The sequence below is a fragment of the Cotesia glomerata genome, linkage group LG7 (assembly GCF_020080835.1).
Source record: "Cotesia glomerata isolate CgM1 linkage group LG7, MPM_Cglom_v2.3, whole genome shotgun sequence".
Taxonomy (NCBI): Eukaryota; Metazoa; Arthropoda; class Insecta; order Hymenoptera; family Braconidae; genus Cotesia; species Cotesia glomerata.
In genome coordinates, this window is record NC_058164.1 from 20,284,270 (window position 1) to 20,306,315 (window position 22,046).

The 22,046-nt window shown below is 32.4% G+C and overlaps 3 protein-coding genes across 3 annotated transcripts; 1 reads left to right on the forward strand and 2 right to left on the reverse strand.

Moving 5' to 3' along the window:
* Positions 1-10,055: 10,055 nt before the first annotated feature.
* On the reverse strand, positions 10,056-10,421 carry LOC123269246 (histone H4). Its single transcript, XM_044734848.1, has one exon. The coding sequence runs from the start codon at positions 10,386-10,388 to the stop codon at positions 10,077-10,079; it is 312 nt and encodes a 103-aa protein (XP_044590783.1). The 5' UTR covers positions 10,389-10,421; the 3' UTR covers positions 10,056-10,076.
* A 234-nt stretch (positions 10,422-10,655) lies between these two features.
* LOC123269249 (histone H3) lies at positions 10,656-11,102 on the forward strand. The gene has a single exon (XM_044734851.1). The coding sequence runs from the start codon at positions 10,662-10,664 to the stop codon at positions 11,070-11,072; it is 411 nt and encodes a 136-aa protein (XP_044590786.1). The 5' UTR covers positions 10,656-10,661; the 3' UTR covers positions 11,073-11,102.
* A 1,070-nt stretch (positions 11,103-12,172) lies between these two features.
* On the reverse strand, positions 12,173-12,653 carry LOC123269233 (histone H2A). Its single transcript, XM_044734835.1, has one exon. It carries the CDS (start codon positions 12,590-12,592, stop codon positions 12,215-12,217), a length of 378 nt encoding a protein of 125 aa, XP_044590770.1. The 5' UTR covers positions 12,593-12,653; the 3' UTR covers positions 12,173-12,214.
* Positions 12,654-22,046: the final 9,393 nt, after the last annotated feature.

Genomic DNA, 22,046 nt, shown 5'->3' on the forward strand with positions numbered 1-22,046 from the left:
TATACATTGAAGATCATTCTCTTAAATTTTTATTAAAAAATATCATCTTGTTACAAAGTTATAATCATTTTTGTGGAGCACCGAAAAAATTTCCCCCACCACGGTCTTATCTCTAACTCAAAAACGGATAATCTGAAACAAAAAAACCAAACCGCGTTGTAATTAGTACACATGTGGTTATCGTTCTTCGTAGGTGTAAAATGATGTAATAGCGGGAAAGCGGAGGATCAGGTTTTGGTCTCCATATCTCAACTAAAACGCGGAAATATTATTAAAAATTAACACTATAAATTTATTTACACTAAATACAAGTTATATTTAATATGTTAGTTCGCGGATTGTTTAAATAAAATCCGATAAATAAAGCACTGCGTGAATAATAAAGCGAAGCTGGTTGACACACGTGGTTGAAACAATGCCGACACTGGAAACGCGGTGAATTAATTGTACAAATAACACAATTTATCTGTAACAAACTAAAGCGGATTAATAAAAATTAATTTAAGCAAATTAAATTATGAAATAAGCGAAATGCGGTTTATTAACAAAAAGCGAAAGTAAGGAAAAACTAATGGCGACTTGTTGCAACGAAAGCGTGGATGCGAAAGATAATAATAATAATAATGCGTCTTCTTCCTCGTCGACTTGGCGAAGAAGGCTGATTGCGCATGTCTGCGGAGCGATCAGCCAATCACAACTTCGAGACATGGCGTGATCGGTCAAGCTCAGTTTCGCGCAGGCGGTTAGTTCAAGCGGGAACTAGCGGTGACAGGTGCGGCTCGTGAAATTGGGAATCCCTTAGGGGCGACTTAATCGCGGCTGGGCCTGTTCACTGAACAGTAGGGGATATTGAAAATTTGCATTTGAAAAAAAATGGCGAAATATTAAAAATTTTTTCATTTTTTTTCTTATTTTTTTTTAATTCCAACAACCCTAAAAAATCTTAAAAATCGAAATTTTCAAAATCCCCTACGTGCAACTTTAGCTGCTATATAGAAGAATACGGAAAAAAAGTTCCTAATTGGTTTATATTTATGCAAATTACAGATGCGACCAGTTCAAAAAAAGTAGTTTCGAGAAAAACGCGTTTAAAGTTTTCGTTGGAGCACCGCGCGTGCAACGATCAGTTAACGCGCTGTCACAAAAATGACTATAACTCAAGAAATATTCGGAATTTTCATATAAAACTTTAAATACATAGGGCAGAAGTACGGGTTTTGGCCATCTTAGGACCATTTTTGGCCACTTGATATTTTAGTGAATTTGTGAAAAATTCAACTATTTAAGTAGAATTTTTATAGAATTTATGAATTAGTATATTTATACGAATTGGATTCATAAAGTCTTGCGCTCATAGAAATATTTATACAATAATTTGAAAATAAAGTGGCCAAAAAAGATACACTGACCACTAGGGTGGCGCAAAAAAACCGACTATTTTTTTTTTAAGTCTCGAGTAAAAAAATGTTAGTTTTTGATGTTTTAAGAGCTTTCTCCAAAGGACAGCTTGAAAAAAAATTTTTAAGAGGTCGCTCCAAATTTTTTTAAATTTCAAAAATCGTCGAAAATCGAATTTTTTTTTTTTTTAATTTTAACTTCCCGCAAAGAAAATTGAAAATTTTCAAAAATCGGGAAGTTATTGTTTTTACCCCGTTTTTCGAAAATCGAGTTTTCATCAGATCTCGACGTTTTGAGGTCCTAGGAAGCTTCCCTGACTATTTCTGCGATGGTGTCTGTATGTGTATGTATATGTGTATATGTGTATATATATATATATATATATATATATATATATATATATATATATATATATATATATATGTGTGTGTGTGTGTGTGTGTGTGTGTGTGTGTGTGTGTGTGTGTGTGTGTGTGTGTGTGTGTGTGTGTGTGTGTATGTCAGAGTTGCAAATGATGCATTAAATTTCTTAATGCATTAGCATTTTCATTGATCATTAAATTTAATTTACTAATGAAAAATATTTTCATTAAGGATTAAATCTCATTTTTAAACAGAAATAATTTTCGTTGACCATTAAATTTAATTTTTTAATGAAAAATATTTTCATTAATCATTAATTTTAATTTTCTAATTATAAATATTTTCATTACCCATTAAAAGTTCTTTTTTAATGGTGAATTTTCCCATTGATCATTCGATTTAATTTTAATCAAAGTATTGTCATTCATAATTGAATGTAATAGTGTGTTCGGACTCCCTGCCCCGAGCGCATCACCATTTTTTTTACTCGAAACAATTTTATTTAAGAATAAGGAAAATTCGGATCAAGATGTGCTGATTATTAAAACGATTCAATATAAAAAGATAACTTTTTATACCCAATTAGTTAATATTAATTTTGAATGAAATTATTTTTCAAAAAAACATCTGACAGCAAATCGACTCTAGCCCTAGAGCGTTCGAATTTTGTTTACTTGCTCTATTTTTTCTTTATTATTCACATTTTCTAAAATATGAGCTCTACTGATGTTGTGCTGATCGAGATCTTTCATTTGAGTATACACATGCATTTTTGATATATGTCCTATATATCTACTTGATATACGTACTTATATGTCATGTATATCAAATATATCAATAATGCATATGGGTACTCTAATGAAAGGTCTCGGTGAGTATAACTTAAGGATGAACTTATATTTTTGAAAATGTCAATAATAAAGAATTGTGCTTGTTTCTTCTTAACTATTGACATTTTTCAAGATATAACCTCATCCTGATGTTATACTCATCGAGACCTTTCATTTGAGTACCCACATGCATTTTTATATATTTTTCATATATACATATATATAACATATATAAATATATGAAAAATTGATGTGGATACTCAAATGAAAGATCTTGATGAGTGTAACATCGAAGTGAGCTTATATCCTTAAAAATGTCAATAATTCACAAGATACAAGGTAGTTTCTTAACTCTGTAAAATTGCACTGTATTTTCTTAACTATTGACGTTTTTAAAGATATAAGCCCATCCCGATGTTACACTCATCGAGACCTTTCATTTGAGTACCCACATCAATTTTTCATATATTTATATATATTATATATATAGGCTGTTGCCGACTGGGCTAAAGATGTTGGTCTGGAACTAAATCTTTCAAAAACGAAGGTTATGATATTGGGCAGCAGTAGAAAACTGAAGCGGCTGGATGATCTTGATCTTCCTCAAATCATTGTGGATGGAAATGTAATTCCATATGTAAATTCAACCAAGCATCTTGGAGTGCATATAACAAGCAATCTCTCATGGGATATTCATGTGGCTCATACCTCACGTAAGGTCTATGGTACACTAAACAACCTCAAGCATAGGAAGAATATACTATCCACTACAAATCGCAAATTACTGATCAGGGCCTTAATTATGCCAATAATTGACTATTGCTCTTTGGTTTTGATAGATAATTCTAAAAGACTGGACTATAAATTACAGCGCTTGATGAACAACGGCATCAGGTTTATCATCAATCTAAAGCGTGATGATCATATCACTCCTCATCGTCGCTCTCTAAAATGGCTCTCAATCAAATCGAAAAGACTTTATCTCTTAGCTTGTTTTCTCTATAAACTATTCAATTCCGGTGAGCCATATTTCCTGAGGAGTCTTTTTATTGAGGAGTCACAAGACATTAGACGCTCGGATAGGTTAGCTTTAAAATATAACAATATTTTGTTCAGTATTCCAAGCTATTCAACAACAGTATATGAACACTCTTTTCTAATTTCATCAATACGTCTTTGGCGTGAAATACCACTTGATGTCATAAACTCACTCAGCATTGAGGCATTTAAATCTAGAGCGTTTGATTTCTTCTATGATCTTGAACTCAAAGAGACCTAATAACAATTTGACTGCTAATAGTCTACTTAATTTATAGTTTAAACTGATATATATATATATATATATATATATATATATATATATATATATATATATATATGTATATATATAGATATACATATATACAAAATTCGTTACTCTAAAAAATAAGTGTTTTACATATTATCTTAGCATATTTTTATATCATTTTTATACATAGTCTTATAGGATTTTCTGTCTTTATCATTATATTTCATATTTATGTTATCACTTATTAGCTAAAATTCAGAATATTGATATTGATATTTATATTGACTGTGTTTATAGTTTTACAAGTACTTATGTTACTCTATGTATGAATTTTGCCATTTGGCTTTCGCCTTGGCATTTAAATTAAATAAATAAAAAAATAAAAATATATATGTATTCTATACATTTTCTATATTCTATACATTCTATACACAGTGGCTATCCCCCTTAATATAATATATAAAGACAAGCCTTATCATTTACAATACAATTGATTGTTAATGGAGCAGAACAATCATTCTATCAATATCATATCACCTGTTCAAAAGTAATTATTTTTATATTCGAATCATTAATCTACGAAAAATTGATAAAATATCGCAATTCAAAAATATTTCAAAAAGAAATCATAAATGTGTAGATTTTTGCACTTTTCGAAAGTTTGGAATTACTGTATGTTATTTTTAAACTAAACTGACTGATTTGGCTTATCATCATACTTGACCTCAAGAATCATCTAAAAAATAAATATGCTAAATTTCACTAAGACTCATTCAGAAGTTCTTAAAATAAATTGACCAGCTAAGTCGCAAGATAGAAAAGTTTTTTAAAAGTTGTGTCACGAGGACAAACGCAATAGTCAGAATTTCATGAAATCTACCAAAAATATTAGCTAGTTATATGTAAAAAAACTCATGAAATTTAAAATGTGACATAGAAATTATATTCCACCAAGTGATAGTTATAGTCCATTTGTTTGAAAGCCCTAATAACGAAACTCACAAAAGCTGCTGTCCAATGATTGATGTTAATCAGGAGTCAACCCAGCTACAAATCCTGATTGTCTGTTGCTGTTTGATTGACATCAATCTATTAACGCGATTTAGTGTCAGTGTAAGATTCAGATTGGTGGTAAATTGATAGCTAAAGTTAGAATGTAAAGATTTTTGTAGTCAGTCTACATGCGAACAGTCTTCAGGGGTTGGTGCTCTGTCTTAGCTTAACTTACCCATGTCTCATTGATGGAATAAAAAATTCAATAATAGTTGATTTCAATCTACCGGCAGGAAGACCATTGTACTCCGAATTACTCAACTCCATACCAACTTTACTCAACAGCAGTCGCTATAAATGAAAAATTTTTTTTCAATTCGCACTGTATTCAAAGCCAACAGTACTCAATGCAGAGTTTACTCAGCGCTAACTAGATAAATAAGCAAGCCTTGGTAAGAACGAATTTAATCAGAGAGAAATGACCATATGGCGCTGTATGGAGATTCTGAAATTATCTTGAAATAATGAAGATAATATTTAAATCAAATGAACTTTGTAATAAATATACACTAGTCATTACTTACTAGATTTTTATGTGGAAAAAAAAACTAGTCTATTTTATTATACTTTTATAAATAATTATCAAAATTATGCATAATTTCATGAAATTAGGTTAAAAATATTTTGATATTCATAAAAATATTTTAATTTTTATAATTATTAATGTGAAAAATAACACCGGCACACAAAAAAAAAAGTGGAATGTACTTTGGACCGGACCTACCTACTGACATATGTATCAACCCGCCAAATCCGAATTTCAAGTCTGTTTGGCTATGTCACCCTTCAGTTTTGAGTAAAATGCAAAAAACCTCAAAAAAAGGCAAAAAACTGCAATCACAGCAATGAAAAAATTTTTTTGGTCCTGGATCACGTATGATTTTTATGTATTTCAATTTACTGAATCTAAATCTAAAAGATAATTAGCCTGGTGAGCCATCAAAATTTGAAAAAAAAAAAAAAAAACGAAAAACCCAAAAAAATTACAATAAATCATGAAAAATTAAAGTTTTCGAAATAAAAATTTTCTTGGACTCAGATTGAGTATGATTTTCATGTAATTTGTTCCGCTGAGTTTGAATCTGAAGTTTTTTTGCCCCGTTAACGTTTTAAAATTAAAAAAAATCTCAAAAAACCAAAATAATCGGAAAAATTGCAGTAACAAATATGAAAAAAAAAAATCTATAAAACATGAATAAATACTTTTCATGTATTTTTTCACGCATAAAATACAAGTTCAGAATCTGAAAATATAAAAAATCGTAATATCTGAAAAAAAATGACGTATAACTAGAATAAAAAAAACGATTTACTCGAATTTCAAACTGATCTTCGTTGGTATCGTACTCTTTTGTTCTCAAACGATCTATGCAGTGGATTTTTCTTTCGTTTGTTATTATCTCTTGGTGTATCCCTTTTAATTCTTGCTTTTTATTCCTGCTATTCATGTTTGTAGGAAGAAGAATTGGTGACAAATTACAAAAATTTAGGTCGCTTAATGAACCTCAAACTACACACTTAATGGATTCTCGAATTGACCACTTTCCTGAAAATCTTGGAGACTACAGTGAAGAACAGGAAGAATGATTTCGTCAAGACATAAATGAAATGGAGACTAGGTACAGTAGAACCTCTATAACTCGAACTCCAAGGGAGAGGCAAAAAAATTCGAGTTATAGAGGGTTTCGAGTTAGACAGTAACTGGTTTCGAGTTAGGGAGGTGACAAACAGAAAGGAAAAAGTCAAATACATACACATACAAAAATTCAAGTTACATATATAATCAACATATTTATTTAAAAAACTTATTGGAAAAAGTCAGTAATTCTTTTTTTGCTTTAAATAAAGCTATTCTTTATCTTTAGCTTTTTTTGACTAATCTTCACTGCTTTGAGCACTTGTAGTTTTTCAGAAAGACTAAGAGTTTTGAATTTTACACTCATTACTTATTAATTTTTTCACGGGGAGCTGTCAAAATTAATGTGTATTGTAGTGAATTCTAACTAAGTCTAACAGTATGATAATTTTACAATCGCCAACAGAAAACCTGATGTCAGCTAGAAATTCCATTACCATTTCGTAGAACAAGGAAATTGGAATATTAATACGATGGCAGATTTTTGCTGGACACTTGAAAGGGATACACCAAGAGTGTTGAATCAATAATAAGAGTTTTTTTTACCAATTAAATTTATTAAAGTTAATAATTTTTAATTGGTAATAAAACTAGTATTATTAATTCAACAAGATCAAATTTTTAAAAATCTTTTTTGGAAGCAATTTTTTTCAAATACTTATTCTCGAACCGAATTCAGGTTTTTTTTTCTGTAACATTTATGTTTTAAATATTAATGTGTCTTATTGTATTATAATCATTCTACGCTAAATGTTTTCTATTATATAATTGTCTTCATTTAAATTATCAGCATGTTACAAAATTTTTATAATCAAACTATCATTTTTAACCCTTCGTTGGTCGCGCTATGAGCAAATCGCCGCCTAACAACTACTCAACCTATAGAGACTCACTATAGTGCGAGCGAGAAACTAAAAAAAGTACGACCAACGAAGGGTTAATACAATAAAATATTGAGACATATAAAAATTAAAAATTTAAATGTTAAAGAAAAAACAATCTTAAACTCGGTTTAACAATTAATATTTGAAAAAAATTGCTTCCAGAAAACGATTTCTAAAAATTTGATCTTGTTGGATTAATAATACTAGTTTTATTACCAATTAAAAATTATAAACTTTTGACTGCAAGTCTTGACGTCAAATTGCAGTGTAACTTGTAGACAACTTAAGTAAAAACATTTGGTTTGCAACTTTTTTCATCAAGTTGGCTACAAATTTCGGCAGTAGATTGAATAAAAGTTTGAGTTAAGGTGGCTATCAGGGCAGCGCTGAGTAAACTCTGCATTGAGTACTGTTGGCTTTGAATACAGTGCGAATTGAAAAAAAATTTTTCATTTACAGCGACTGCTGTTGAGTAAAGTTAGTATGGAGTTGAGTAATTTGGAGTACAGTTGTCTTCACCATAATATCAAAAATTTCCAGTTACGGATGCTCTTTGAGTAAAGTTGGCATAGAGTTGAGTATTTCGGAGTACAGTTGTCTCCCTACCAATCTGACTGTAGTTAGCAGAAAAACGTTGCGTTCCAATTCCCAGTGAAAACAAATGATACCAAACCTACGGCCAGAATAAGACATCAAGTTGACAACAGTTTTTTCTAGTTCCAGCAGTAGTATGACGTCAAATTACTGAGTGAGTTGATTTCGTATTGTATACAACAGTTGCAAATTCCAAAGTTGATTCTCGAAGCTTACATGAACTAGATGAAAACCATTTAAAAACTAATTGATAGTCAACTGGTACTAACTGGATATCTATTGTAGTCAGTTTGCAACCAATCTGCGCCTCAAATTGACACTAAACTGTGTCAACAGATAGATATCAATTGACTACCATCCTGATAGCCATTCTACTTGAACTTGGCGTCAATCTGCATCGGGAATCGACTTGACGTAAAGAGATGTAAAAGTAAACTTAACTTTTTCAGCAAAGTTATAGTAAAAGAGTTGACTACGAACTTGATGTTAAGTTGCAATCCAATTCTGGCCACAGATTTTCATCAAATTGTATACAACTTGGATTCAAAAAGGCGTTACGTGAACTTTACGATAATTTTACTAAAATTACTAAACTACATGTTCTTGAACAGAAAATGAGACTATATCAGGGCAGGCTTATCATACGATCAAATAGCACTGAAGCAATTTGAAGTCAAGTTTACCCTAAGTTTAGCATAAACTTTGCACTGTAAAATATTATCCACAATACATCCCTGATAGCCACAGTTTCAGACCAACCAAATTGGTGTCAGGTAGTTGCCACCAACTTAGCGACAACTTGCAGTCAACTTCCGAATTTGTAACTGTTGGCGTCAAGTTGGCTACAAGTTTCTGGGAAAAACAAGACCAATCTACTGCCGCAATATGTCGCCAAATTTCTTGAGAAACTTGTCGTCAACTTGATGCGAAAGAGTTTCGAAAGCAATTTTTGCCGACAACTTGGTGAACAACCGAATTCATTTCCAAGACTTGCCGCCAACTTGGTGACAAATTGCGGCAATAAATTGACGGAAAGTTGCGACCGACTTGGCTATCAGGGATGTTAAAGATTCATACTACGCTTGAACTGTTGGTACATAGTAAGTCTTGGCGTCAAGTTCAACTCAAATTGGAGAACAAGTTACTGTCAACTTAATCATAACTCGTGCTTTTCTAGCAATTAGCATTAAGTTGAATTTAGATTTTGGGCTCAGATCTACCATAAATTGAGTGAGCATTGACTATTAGGGTTGATAAATCCTTCTTATATTTACAATTTATGATGAAGTTCCATCTATAGATGAAGAGGTCACTTGTGCAGCAAAATTGTAGAAGGAAAGATATACACGATCAATAATATGAGTATAGTATAGCGATATGAAATTTAGAGAAATTCATATGTATATGATGAGTATTCATCTGTTTATATATTCGAATCTAAAATAAGTTTTCATGAATTAACAGCCGAGACCAGTGATTGCAGTTTCAATCGGCTTAGCGAAACGAATGGAAATTTTGAAAAAACGTTTTTAAAGATAATAGATAATTTAATAAACTATTTCACCACAAAGCGTTTTTTTCAAAAATTTCATTCGTTTCGTGAAACCAATCGAAACTGCAATTGCTCTGCTGTTGGGAGTGCAACAGAGATAGTTCCGTTGAACTCCGTGAGAGCAAAGCGAGAAAAAGATGGTCTCGCCTGTTAATCTCGTTAATGTGCTAATGAAAAAAATTATTGATGTAGTTGTAGAAACCTCCCCCCCCCCCTCCTGAGGTACTTCGAAACAGCTGATTACAATAAACATGACGTCATTTGATACTAAGCTATGGAGCTTATTTACTTTGAATTAATGTATGTTATCTATTATAATCGATTATAGAAATTTAATCCAAAACATAAGGACATTTTATTGCATTCAATTAATACCTATACATGACAATTCATAACTTCAATGATTTTCTTAGTACGAAAAATTTGGTGGCCCTGAAAAGGGCCGTTTTGTTCAAAATTTGATGATAGAGTGGGATGTTTAACCTCCGAAACCGTAGAGAGTACGGCCCTGACGTTTTAATGCGTAGACTACATCCATGGCTGTAACAGTCTTACGTTTAGCGTGCTCTGTGTAGGTTACAGCGTCACGGATGACGTTTTCAAGGAAAACCTTGAGCACACCACGAGTCTCTTCGTAGATCAATCCAGAGATACGCTTGACTCCACCACGACGGGCCAAACGACGAATAGCTGGCTTAGTGATACCTTGGATGTTATCACGAAGAACTTTACGATGACGCTTGGCTCCTCCTTTGCCCAATCCTTTTCCTCCCTTACCACGACCAGTCATGTTGATATAAGGTAAAATAAGCTTCTGATCGACTCAAGAAGTAAACTTGGTATAATCGAAAAACAGTTAGTCAAGGCTCTTTTAAGCACATCTTCAACGTTTCCCCCACCATCGATTTCGAGTGCAGCCAATCAGCACAATCCAGATACTTTTTCCCCCCTACCAAAATAAACACCTGGCCCAAGTTAACAAAAAGGCGAGCTCTTTGAGCGGACATCATATTTTAAATCTAACTTTAGATCATAAAAGTCAGATTACGGTCTCTAAGTCGTCATGGCCCGAACAAAGCAAACCGCTCGTAAGTCTACTGGAGGTAAAGCTCCACGTAAGCAACTTGCCACCAAAGCTGCTCGTAAGAGTGCACCAGCTACTGGAGGTGTCAAAAAGCCTCACCGTTACCGTCCAGGAACCGTTGCTCTTCGTGAGATCCGTCGTTACCAGAAGAGTACGGAGTTATTGATTCGTAAATTGCCCTTCCAACGTCTTGTTCGTGAAATTGCCCAGGACTTTAAAACCGATCTGCGATTCCAGAGTTCCGCTGTGATGGCCCTTCAAGAAGCCAGTGAGGCCTACCTCGTCGGTCTTTTCGAAGACACCAACCTGTGTGCTATTCACGCCAAGCGTGTTACCATCATGCCCAAAGACATCCAGTTGGCTCGTCGTATCCGAGGAGAACGTGCCTAGGTTATCATTTTTAATCCAATATTTGAAAAAACGGCCCTTTTCAGGGCCAACAAATTTTTCATACTAAGAAAATCATTCAATTTTACTAATCGATTATGTTGAGAATTGTTAAATTACCTAGAAAATCTAAGATCAATGAAAAATAAGAAAATAGAATGTCGATGTCAATCTTTTGTTATCTATTTTCATTCTTTGTTGAGAAAGAATCTTTTTAATTCATACTGTAGTATCTCCTCTTCAAGCTATTGATTTTTTCTAAAATCCCATTACAGCATGACTAATGTTAGTTTAATGATTAAAGATACCTTAGTATCTCGTAAGTTATTCTTCACCATGAATAATTATACATTTTATTGTTAATAATATTTTAATTGTTCGAACTATAGATCTTTTCTGATAAACGAACAAAAGAAGATGAAATCAATTTTCGGAAGGAATATGCAGATGTATTAGAATACAATAAATTTTTCATTACTGTAACGGATTGAAAAGAAATTTTTTCAATGACGATAAAAATATTCAATTTATATATTTTCGATGAACATAGTATAAAAAAGTTGACTACATGACCATTTATCAAAGTATTATCATATTAAATTCGAATAAATTAACATACAACTTACAAAATGTTTTTCAGTCAGCTGTTATCGACACATGCCAAATATCAGATATATGTAATAAATATATTTTTTTCATATAAAACTACTTGAAAAGTTCATAATTCCAATATTATCATTAACTAACTTTCAATAAATGAATTTACAGTAAAATCGATCTCTCTCTCTGACTGTGTTGTATCTCAAAATCCGTTTGTCATAGCCAAGGAATGTATGACACTAGACGTTTTCCCTGCTATACTTTAAAATAGAAAATGGTGAGAAGCCTAAGAGAGAGATAGCAGAGTCAACGACCTCAATGTAATTATTTATTGTAAGTTAATGATATTACACTCTCTCAATAAAGATGAAATAGTGCTGTTAACTATATTAATCAATTTTGAAGATAGATGACGATAATTTGATTAAGCAAATAATTAGACTGGATAAAAAGAATTTAATTAAACTAGAAAATTCTTCACGTATTGAAAAATTTGGTGGCCCTGAAAAGGGCCGTTTTATTTTAGATGGGAAAGAAGATATAATTTAAGAGCTGCTTTTCTCGGTCTTTTTGGGTAAAAGAACAGCCTGGATGTTAGGCAAGACACCTCCTTGAGCGATGGTGACTCCAGAGAGAAGTTTGTTTAACTCTTCGTCATTACGGATGGCCAACTGAAGATGACGGGGAATAATTCTGGTCTTCTTGTTGTCACGAGCAGCGTTTCCAGCCAACTCCAAAACTTCAGCCGCCAAGTATTCCATGACGGCAGCAAGGTAAACTGGAGCACCAGCACCAACACGTTCAGCGTAATTTCCTTTACGCAACATACGATGGATACGACCCACTGGAAATTGGAGACCAGCACGGCTTGAGCGGGTCTTTGACTTTCCCTTTACTTTACCTCCTTTACCACGACCAGACATGATGAAAAGGTTATAGATTTACAAACTGAACTTTTAACTTGAACGGACAAGTCCTGACTATACGGTTTGCGCTCCAAACCTTGAGTTTTATAAGGCTTGTGTGAGGAGCATGCGGCAGATGTTCTGACAGCTGAACGTTGGAGGGGATAGAGCATACCTTGGGTTTAATTGGTGTTCATCCCCACTCTTTGTAACTATCCTTCACCGATGCTCAACTTCCTATTTTTTTTGTTATAAGCGAAAGCAAAGTTGGGCTCACCATCATTCAATGGTAAAATACTTTTTAACTACGCGAATAAAAATCACTTAACTATCTTAGCACCTGACATATATACTCTATATCCAGCCAATTCAAACCAACCGAGTATAATAGAATTTGCTATTACTAAAAACGTAAACGCAACAATAGAAACAATAGACGAACTTGATTCTGATCATATGCCAGTAATTCTTACCCTAGGCGACATAACAAACCCACAAACCGCACATAGACAATACTTAGATTATAATAAAGCAAATTTGCCACTATTTCGAGAACTAATTAATGGCAAATTAACTATAAATAGAAATATAATCAACAGACAAGACATTGACAATGCTGTACAAAATCTGATAGATATTATCAACGAAACTAAAAATGAAGCGATTCCTACATGCAAATATCAACAATATCTACCTGAATTGCCAGACGATATACAACAATTAATTAAGTTAAGAAATTACTACCGACATCAATATCAAAGACATCGCATAGATATATATAAACAAGAAAAAAACCGTATAAATAATATAGTTAAAAGTGAAATTAAAAAACATATAAATAAAAAATGGGACCAAAAACTTCAAAAATTAAATGTTAGAAATAACTCAATCTGGAAAACGGCTAAATCTTTTACAAAAAAATTTGACACAGTATCATCCACCCTACATAGTACAAGTGGCTTGGTTTTTTCTGATGAAGAAAAAGCCGAGTCACTTGCTGAAAATTTCGAAAAAGTACACCATCTGACTGAAGATGACGGAGACTAAGAAACGGAAAAACAAGTGAATAAAACTTATATTGAGATATTGAGAGAAAATATTGACACTGACGACATTGAATTAACCTCGCCTAAGGAAATATATAAAGCAATTAAAAAAACAATCTAAAAAAAAATCGGGACCTGGTGGTATACAAAATATCCTTTTAAAAAATTTATCACGTAAAGCAATAGTTCAAATTACCTACATCATAAACCAATGTTTTAGAATTTCATACTTCCCGCAGGATTGGAAGCAAGCTGTTGTACTTGCGTTCCCTAAGCCTGGAAAAAATAAATTATTCCCACAAAGTTACAGACCGATTAGCTTACTTAATACATTTGGTAAGATTTTTGAAATTATAATATCAAATAGACTTCATAAATTTGAAAAACTACAAAAAATATTAATAGAAGAACAATTTGACTTTAGGGATAACAGAAGCACAGTATAACAGCTTGCCCGAATCACTAACTACATATCAATAAACTTTAACATCAAAATGGAAACTGCAATGCTCCTCCTGGACATTTAAAAGGCATTCGACACGGTTTGGCATAAAGGATTAATATTTAAATTACATAAAATAGGAATACCAATTTACATTACAAAAATTTTAGTTAGCTACTTAAAAAATCGAACATTTAAAGCCCAAGTCAATAACGCATATTCCGAAATACAACCTGTAGTTGCTGGTGTTCCCCAAGGGTGAATCCTGGGGCCAACTCTATTTATATACTATATAAATGATCTTCCAAAAGATAATAATACAAAAATTACACTGTTTGTAGATGACACTGGTATTATAGCATCCTCAAAGAGCAAACAATTAGCATTAAATAAAATACAAAATATACTAGATAATTTCTTAGAATACTATAAAAAATGGAAAATTAAGGTCAATGACACGAAAACCGAACTCATAATATTTAGTAAAAGAAATAAATTAAAAAAATATGAAAAAGGTAAAGATCTCACTATGAGAATAAATAACGAAATAATAAATCCCAAAACAGAAGTCAAGTATCTCGGGATGACCCTGGATGAAAAATTAACATTCGTAAGTCACATCAAAAAAGCATGTGCCAAAGCTTATCAAGTTAAGAATTTATTAAATCCGCTAATTTGCCGTAATAGTAAATTATCAATTAAGAACAAAACTATACTATATAAATCCCTAATAAAGCCCATCCTACTTTACGCTATCCCTATCTGGGGTGGTACTTATAAAACAGCAATAAATAAAATAAGAATAGCGCAAAATAAAACCTTTAGACTAATAAGTCAAGATGTACCTGGCACCTCAAATTTAAAAATAAGAGAACAATTGAATGTAGAAGATATTAAAGATGACATATTTAAACAAACATATAAATTTTATAATATAAACATAAGAAAACTTGATGTATTAAATGATGTAGGAAAATGGAGCAATGATAATGCACCATTTAAAATCAAACACAAACTACCTCATAGTCTATTATTGTAAATAATGTACATAGACTTATAGATTTAAGTAAGTTAAGTTAGTTATGTCTGTAAAATTTTTAGTTTTTAAGTAAAAATATCTAATAAGGTTTTTCTCAGATTTTTTCCTTAAGGAAGTATAGGACGTACAGTCCGTTCACTGAGTTTCATATCACAATCCATATATATAGCTATACTATACTATAGTACGTGACTTAAGAAGGATTAATTTTGTTCGAGACTGTACTTTCAGAAAACTTAACAAGTTTTTACTAGTGATTTAATGAAATTTAGCTTACCGGAACAATATTTTATGCATTAAATAACTATATTATAATCAAATAATTGATAATTTATTTTTAATTTGAATAAAATAAGTTTTTTAATTTTTAATATTTTTTAAAAAGTTTGGCAACGCAATAAATTTTATCGCGGTTGCGCATGCGTTGACTGCTCTATTCGTGTTTTTGATGTGTACGTGTGTATTATGTTTACAAGTAATGCTATTAAAAATATCAAAATATTAAAGAATTAAAATATTGATTATTTAATTATGTTATGTTTTATAATAAATAATAACAATTTTATAATATTTTTCTTAACCTATTTGATATTTCTTTTAACCTATTTCATTGAAGCTTTAAATTTCCCGCGCGACCCACCATGTACGGCGTTGCCGTCATCATAACCCACATTTGCTATGGCTGACTATTTTTTTTAAATTTAGATTTTTCAAACTCAATTATTTTTATAACTAAGTACCCTCAACTTAATTTTATTTTTTCAATAATTTTTGAAAATTTTTTTTTCTTACAATGAGTTTTTCGAAGCTTTCTCATTATTTTTTCATCATGAAATTTATTAAAACAAGAGTAGGTGTGAGATTTGGTATGTCATTACAATGTTAAATGACCTGTTTTGAATCTTGTTTTATAAATAAACTATCAACCCTAGGTCTCTGAAATTTTAACACAACACGTATTAAATATATTTCTATCGATCCTAAAAATTTTAAATTGATCTCATTATTACGACTTAACTCCCATACCTCCTTAAGGGGTTAGGGGTAATCAGAATTTTCAAAAAATCAATTATTTTTTTTTTGCATTTTCGTTATGTGTAATATCTTAAAAATATTCTCTGAAAATTTCAAGTCGATCCGATAATTAGTTTTTGAATTATTCGACAAATAACAAAGAGAGCTCGGGTACTTCAAAGCGCTCGGGAGCAGATAGCTAGCGGCAGCTTCAAGAAACCCCCTTTTAGGGTTCTATTGTCATCCTATTCTGGAATTATAAAAGCAGATCCTTACAAAAATACAACCATAAATAAAAAGGAATGTATAGGCCATGTTCAGAAGCGGATGGGGACTCGACTGCGTACTCTGAAAACTAAACAAAAAGGTCTTGGTGGTAGAGGTAGGCTTACAGGAAAAGTAATAGACAAATTAACTGTGTACTATGGTTTATCAATACGTCGTCATTGCGATTCTATTGAAGATATGAAATCTGCTATTATGGCAACTTTTTACCACTACGGTTCGACTGATGAAAATCCGAATCATGATATGTGTCCCAAAGGCGAAGATTCTTGGTGCTCTTACCAGCGCGCTGAAGCAAGTGGAGAGCTTGATACTTATACTCAAGATTATTCTCCCTTACCTCCTGATGTTTTAAAAGCTATTAAACCGATTTACGACGATCTCAGTAATGATAATTTACTTTCAAGATGTGTAGGTGGATTCAATCAGAATAATAATGAGAGCTTCAACCAACTAGTGTGGAAAATATGCCCAAAAACCGTGAATACTAGTTCTACTATCGTACAAATTGCTGCATACATAGCCACTTGTATATTTAATGAAAGTACAAATTCATTATTAATGATTATGGATACCCTAGGACTTAATTGTGAGTCTAATTCCCATCGGTATGCTGAAAAATTGGATGCTGCACGTGTGAAAGTGGCAGATCAGCGCGCCAACGACAACACTCGGGAAGGCAGAATGCTTCGTAAGGTAGAATGCTTCATACATAATCTATATATATATATAAGAGATTTCCACGTATATAGTCACTTTGGTAGGAATATTCCTTTCGCCGAGTAGAGGTCAGCTAAGAATGGATTTTACGAAATTCCACCTACAAGGGGGGTTGCGGGGGCGTTAACAATGAAAAATTCGCGTTTTCTAAACTATAGCTCCTATCGACTCCAAATTTAGTAGGAATCTTCTGTAAGAGATGTAGAAATAATCTATAAACAAATATTACGATATCTCTCCCCACAGAGGGTTGCGGGGGTGAGTATTAACAATGAAAATTTTCAATTGTCAAGCTATAGCTCCGACAGACTCTAAATTTTGTAGGAATTTTCCGTAAGAGATGTAAAAATAATTAATGAACGAATTTTACAATATCCTACCCCACAAGGGGTTGCGGGGGTGGGTATCAACAATGAAAATTTTTAATTTTCAAACTATAGCTCCTACAAACTCTAAATTGGGTAGGAATTTTCTATAAGAGATGTAGAAATAATATATGAATGAATTTTAAGATAGCTCACCTCGCAGGAGTTTGCGGGGATGGATGTTAACAATTAAAATTTTGAATTTCCAAGCTATAGCTCCTATAAACTCCAAATATATTAGAAATCTTCTATATGTGATATAAAAATGATCTAAGAACGGATTTTACAACGAATCAACTCCAATAATGATCGCGGGAGTGGGTGTTTAGAGATCATCTCAAAATGGATTTCAATTAAGTCTACTTTCGATAGGAATTGCAGAAGTGGCTGTTAAAATCTAAAATTTTCATTTTCAAACTGTAACTTCTAAAGACTCCGAATTCGGTGAGAATCTTCGTGTATGATGTCAAGTTCAGCTAAGAATGAATTTTATCAAATTTCAACCCCAAAACGGATCGCGGGGGCGTTAATAATGAAAAATTTTCGTTTGTAAAATATAGCTCTTATAGACTCTAAAGTTAGTGAGAATCTTCTATATTTGATGTAGAAATAATTTAAGAGCGGATTTTACGACGAATCACCCATAATAAAGATTGCGGGGGTAGGTGTTGACAATAAAAAATCTTAATTTCTGAAATATAGCTTCTAAAACCTGTGAATTTGATAGGAATCTTTTATCTTAATTAATCTTTTAATTGACAATGGTGTAACTTCTTGAAAAATCGACAAAAAAATTTTTTTTCACCGAGGTTTTTTTAGTTCAAATGTCTAGATTACACCATAATTTATTCAAATTTTTAAATTGTTATTTAATATTAAAAAAAAATTAGGAAAACGGTTGACCCTGAAGGCCATCCCTGCAACTTCCCGCTAATTCCATACTTAGGCGCTTAAAATTGCACCAATGGCGTTTTTGAGCTCTTCGAGCTCAAAAATACAATTTATGGGTTATTTTGAGCTCTCCAAGCTCAAAGAGATTGTTTTCCTATGCTTTTGAGCTCTTCGAGCTCAAAAGTCTGATAGGGATTTGATGACACTATTTTTTGAATTTTTAAACCGCAATAACTTTTGAATGAATAAACCGATTTTCACGCGGTTGGCAGCATTCGACGCAGTTTTTCAAGCCTCACAAAGAATCTCAAATTTTGAATTGATCGCGCTAGGAATTTTTGAGTTATTCCGAAATAACACTTTTTTCGGTTTTCTTTCGTTCACGATATCTCTCGAACGAATCAACCGATTTTGACCGGACTGGTGGCGATCAACGTGGTTTTTTGAGGTTAAGAGCTGATTAGTTTTTGGAATTGAACTATGAAGCCGTTTAAAAGTTATTCCAAAAAAACCACATTTGAAAAAATTTTTTTTTTCAGATTTTTGAAGATTTCTCAAAATCTATTGATCTGAATCGGTCCAAATAGTTTTCAAAATCTAAGTTTAGTCAAGCCCTTTCGAATGGCACCAACCGCGATGAAATCGGTCAAGCCGTTCAAAAGTTATAAGCGGTTCACATAACTACTTTCTATTTTATTATAAGTTCCATAATAAAATGATATTTTCGCTGTTCGTCTGAAACTATCTAGTTCTGGTTGGCTCCAGACATTGAAACTAGCATTTTTAATGCAACTTATATGAAAAATATCATGTGTGACGCGGGATGAAACACGATTTCAGACCGAGTGATGCCAGTCCTCGCTTCGCTCGGGCAGGCAACTTCACTCTGGTCTGAAATCGTTTTGTTTCATCCCTAGTCACACAATATACTATTAATCCTCAAAATAACAATACTATGTATCTGCATAACTTTACTTTATTTAAAAGTTAAAAAAAACGTAAAAAAAATTTTTTTTTGAATTTCAAACATTCATATTTTTGAAAAAAAAAACACCCTTCTAAAAATTTCAAGATCTTTTAAGATCAGTACAAGGTTGTAACAGGGTAATTTACCCTGTATCGGTAAAACCGATCACGCATGATAATTATTCGACGCAGCACTGGCGCGTCTCGGTCTTCGGGACCCATTAGTATTAAGTGGGGGAAATTTTGGGTTTCTTGGTCAGTTGAGTAGAGGCAACAAGTCAGAAGTAGTGCAGTGACCAATGCAGTAACATCGCTAGCCAAAACAGTCCAAAGAAGGAAACCTGAGTTTCCAAAGCTCAAAAATTACACAGGTATTGAAACTTTGATTCCTTTGATGAGCCAAGAGGGTCATATACCCGGCTCATCAATTTTACTACTTCTCATTATAAATTAATTTTTTTGGTAATTCAATTGTTTATAATAATTTTACTTAATAATAATTATTTATTTAATTGATTTGATTCGTTAGCATTGTGAGCATTTCTCCTGGGGATCTTATACCCGAGAAATGTTCTAGGCCTCTTGGGTTTACAAGTCATGAATAATTAATTTTTTTAATACAGCTGGTTAATAATTATTAACATCTTAGATTGGGTTAAATAAATCTATTTTATATTGATTAAATTCTGAACATCGAGAAGGTCCCAGTCGACACGACATAGTATTTGGTACCCGAGGTCAAAACGTGTTACGCAGTTACGAACGCCGGCGTCCATTTTTGACGCGCAAATTCCTTGTGAATTTTAGTACGCAGTAAATTGTGAAATTAACAACTGGACTATTATTATAAATTATAACAATTGAATTATCATTTATTAATATTATTTGTTACAAGAAAGTATTATTTATTTAATATAATTTATTGAGAATTGGCTACTGAACTTCGACGCAATTGAGATCGAATTACCCGTGGATAATTTTTCGTGAATTTATTTTATATTGAGACAAATTGTTTTATTAATTATTTATAAATCGAAAAATTCCACGTGGTCATTTATACATTGAACTATCGAAGACTAAAATTATTGTTTTATTGGAATTAATTGTAAAACTATTTATCAGTATGGATTACGTCCGAGAAAATTTAGTTAGAATTTTACAAAGAATTATTCTTAAGAATTTATTCAAAATTTAAGAAATAAAATTACGAGTTGAAATTGGAGTAAAATTTTGCGTCAATATTGTTCCTAAAATTTTATTTAATGTTGAGTATTGAACTCGTGGATAATTTGGAATAAATTTAAGCGTCGGTTTTTAGTGTAGATTTTTTTGAGAATCAAATTATTAGTTGTGAAAATGGGTTACGATTTAATTGCGAGCTAATGACTGAAAATTTTAATAAAAAAATTAATGTTGTAATTTTTGGAGTTTAATTTTATAAGTCAGAAGTAAAAGTAAAGTAGAGCCAGTATGTGTGTGTGTGAGCGAGTTATGTGTGTGCAGATCGTGCGGGTGGTGTGAGGCATTTATAGAGCGTGAGGGTCCGGTGGACAGCGCGACTTAGTTAGAAACTGCAGTATAGACGCTCCATATGAGGGTACTGTAGGATTAAGAATTTTTGTTAGTTTTAAGAGGTCCTGGTCAGCCGTTAGTTAGGCTGTTAATTTTAAGAGGTCCTGGTCAGCCGTTAGTTAGGCTGTAGTCTTAAGTTGTTAATTGTAGTGTGAGTGCGGAAGTGATCACCAATTGTTATTTTATATGGTTAATAAATATCGATATATTGTTAAATAAAAATTTATTTCTTTCAGATCACCTTCCTCCACTCTCTCTCCCTGTAGATTATAAGCTCAGCTCTGGTTTCCGGTTCCAGGAACCGAGATACAAAATCCTGGTGGCGCCCTTGTTAATTTAGAATCATTTATTTATTATATTGCTTTTATTTAGATTAATAAAGGGGCCAATGAACAGGCATAAACAACCCGTTACAAGGTATTATACAAAAACAAATTAGGAAAACGGTTGACCCTGAAGGCCATCCCTGCAACTTCCCGCCAATTCTATACCTAAACACTTGAAATTGCACTTATGACGTTTTTGAGCTCTTCGAGCACATAAATACAATTTGTGTGTTATTTTGAGCTTTCCGAGCTCAAAAAAATTGTTTTTGTATGCTTTTGAGCTCTTCGAGCTCAAAAGTTTGATAACAAACTATTTTTTGAATCTTCAAATCGTAATAACTTCTGAATGAATAAACCGATTTTTACGTAGTTAGCGGCATTCGACGCAGTTTTTTAAGCCTCATTAAGAGTTTCTAAGTTTAATTTGATCGAACTAGGAATTTCGGAGTAATTCCGAAAAAACGATTTTTTCGGTTTTCTTTCGTCAACGATAACTCACGAACGAATCAACCGATTTTGACCGGGCTGGCGGCGATCGACGTGGTTTTTTTATATTAAGAGCTGATTAGTTTTTGAAATCGATCAGTAGAGCCGTTTAAAAGTTATTCCAAAAAAACCACTTTTGAAAAAAATTTTTTTTGTAGTTTTTTTGAGATTTCTCTAAATTTACCGGGAAGTTGCAGGGATAGCCTTCAGGGTCAACCGTTTTCCTAATTTTTTTATTTTTTTTACTTTAGCAGAACTTCGTTATATATATGATAAAAGAAAACTTCTGACCAAAATTTGTCCAAATAGAAGGGGGTCGA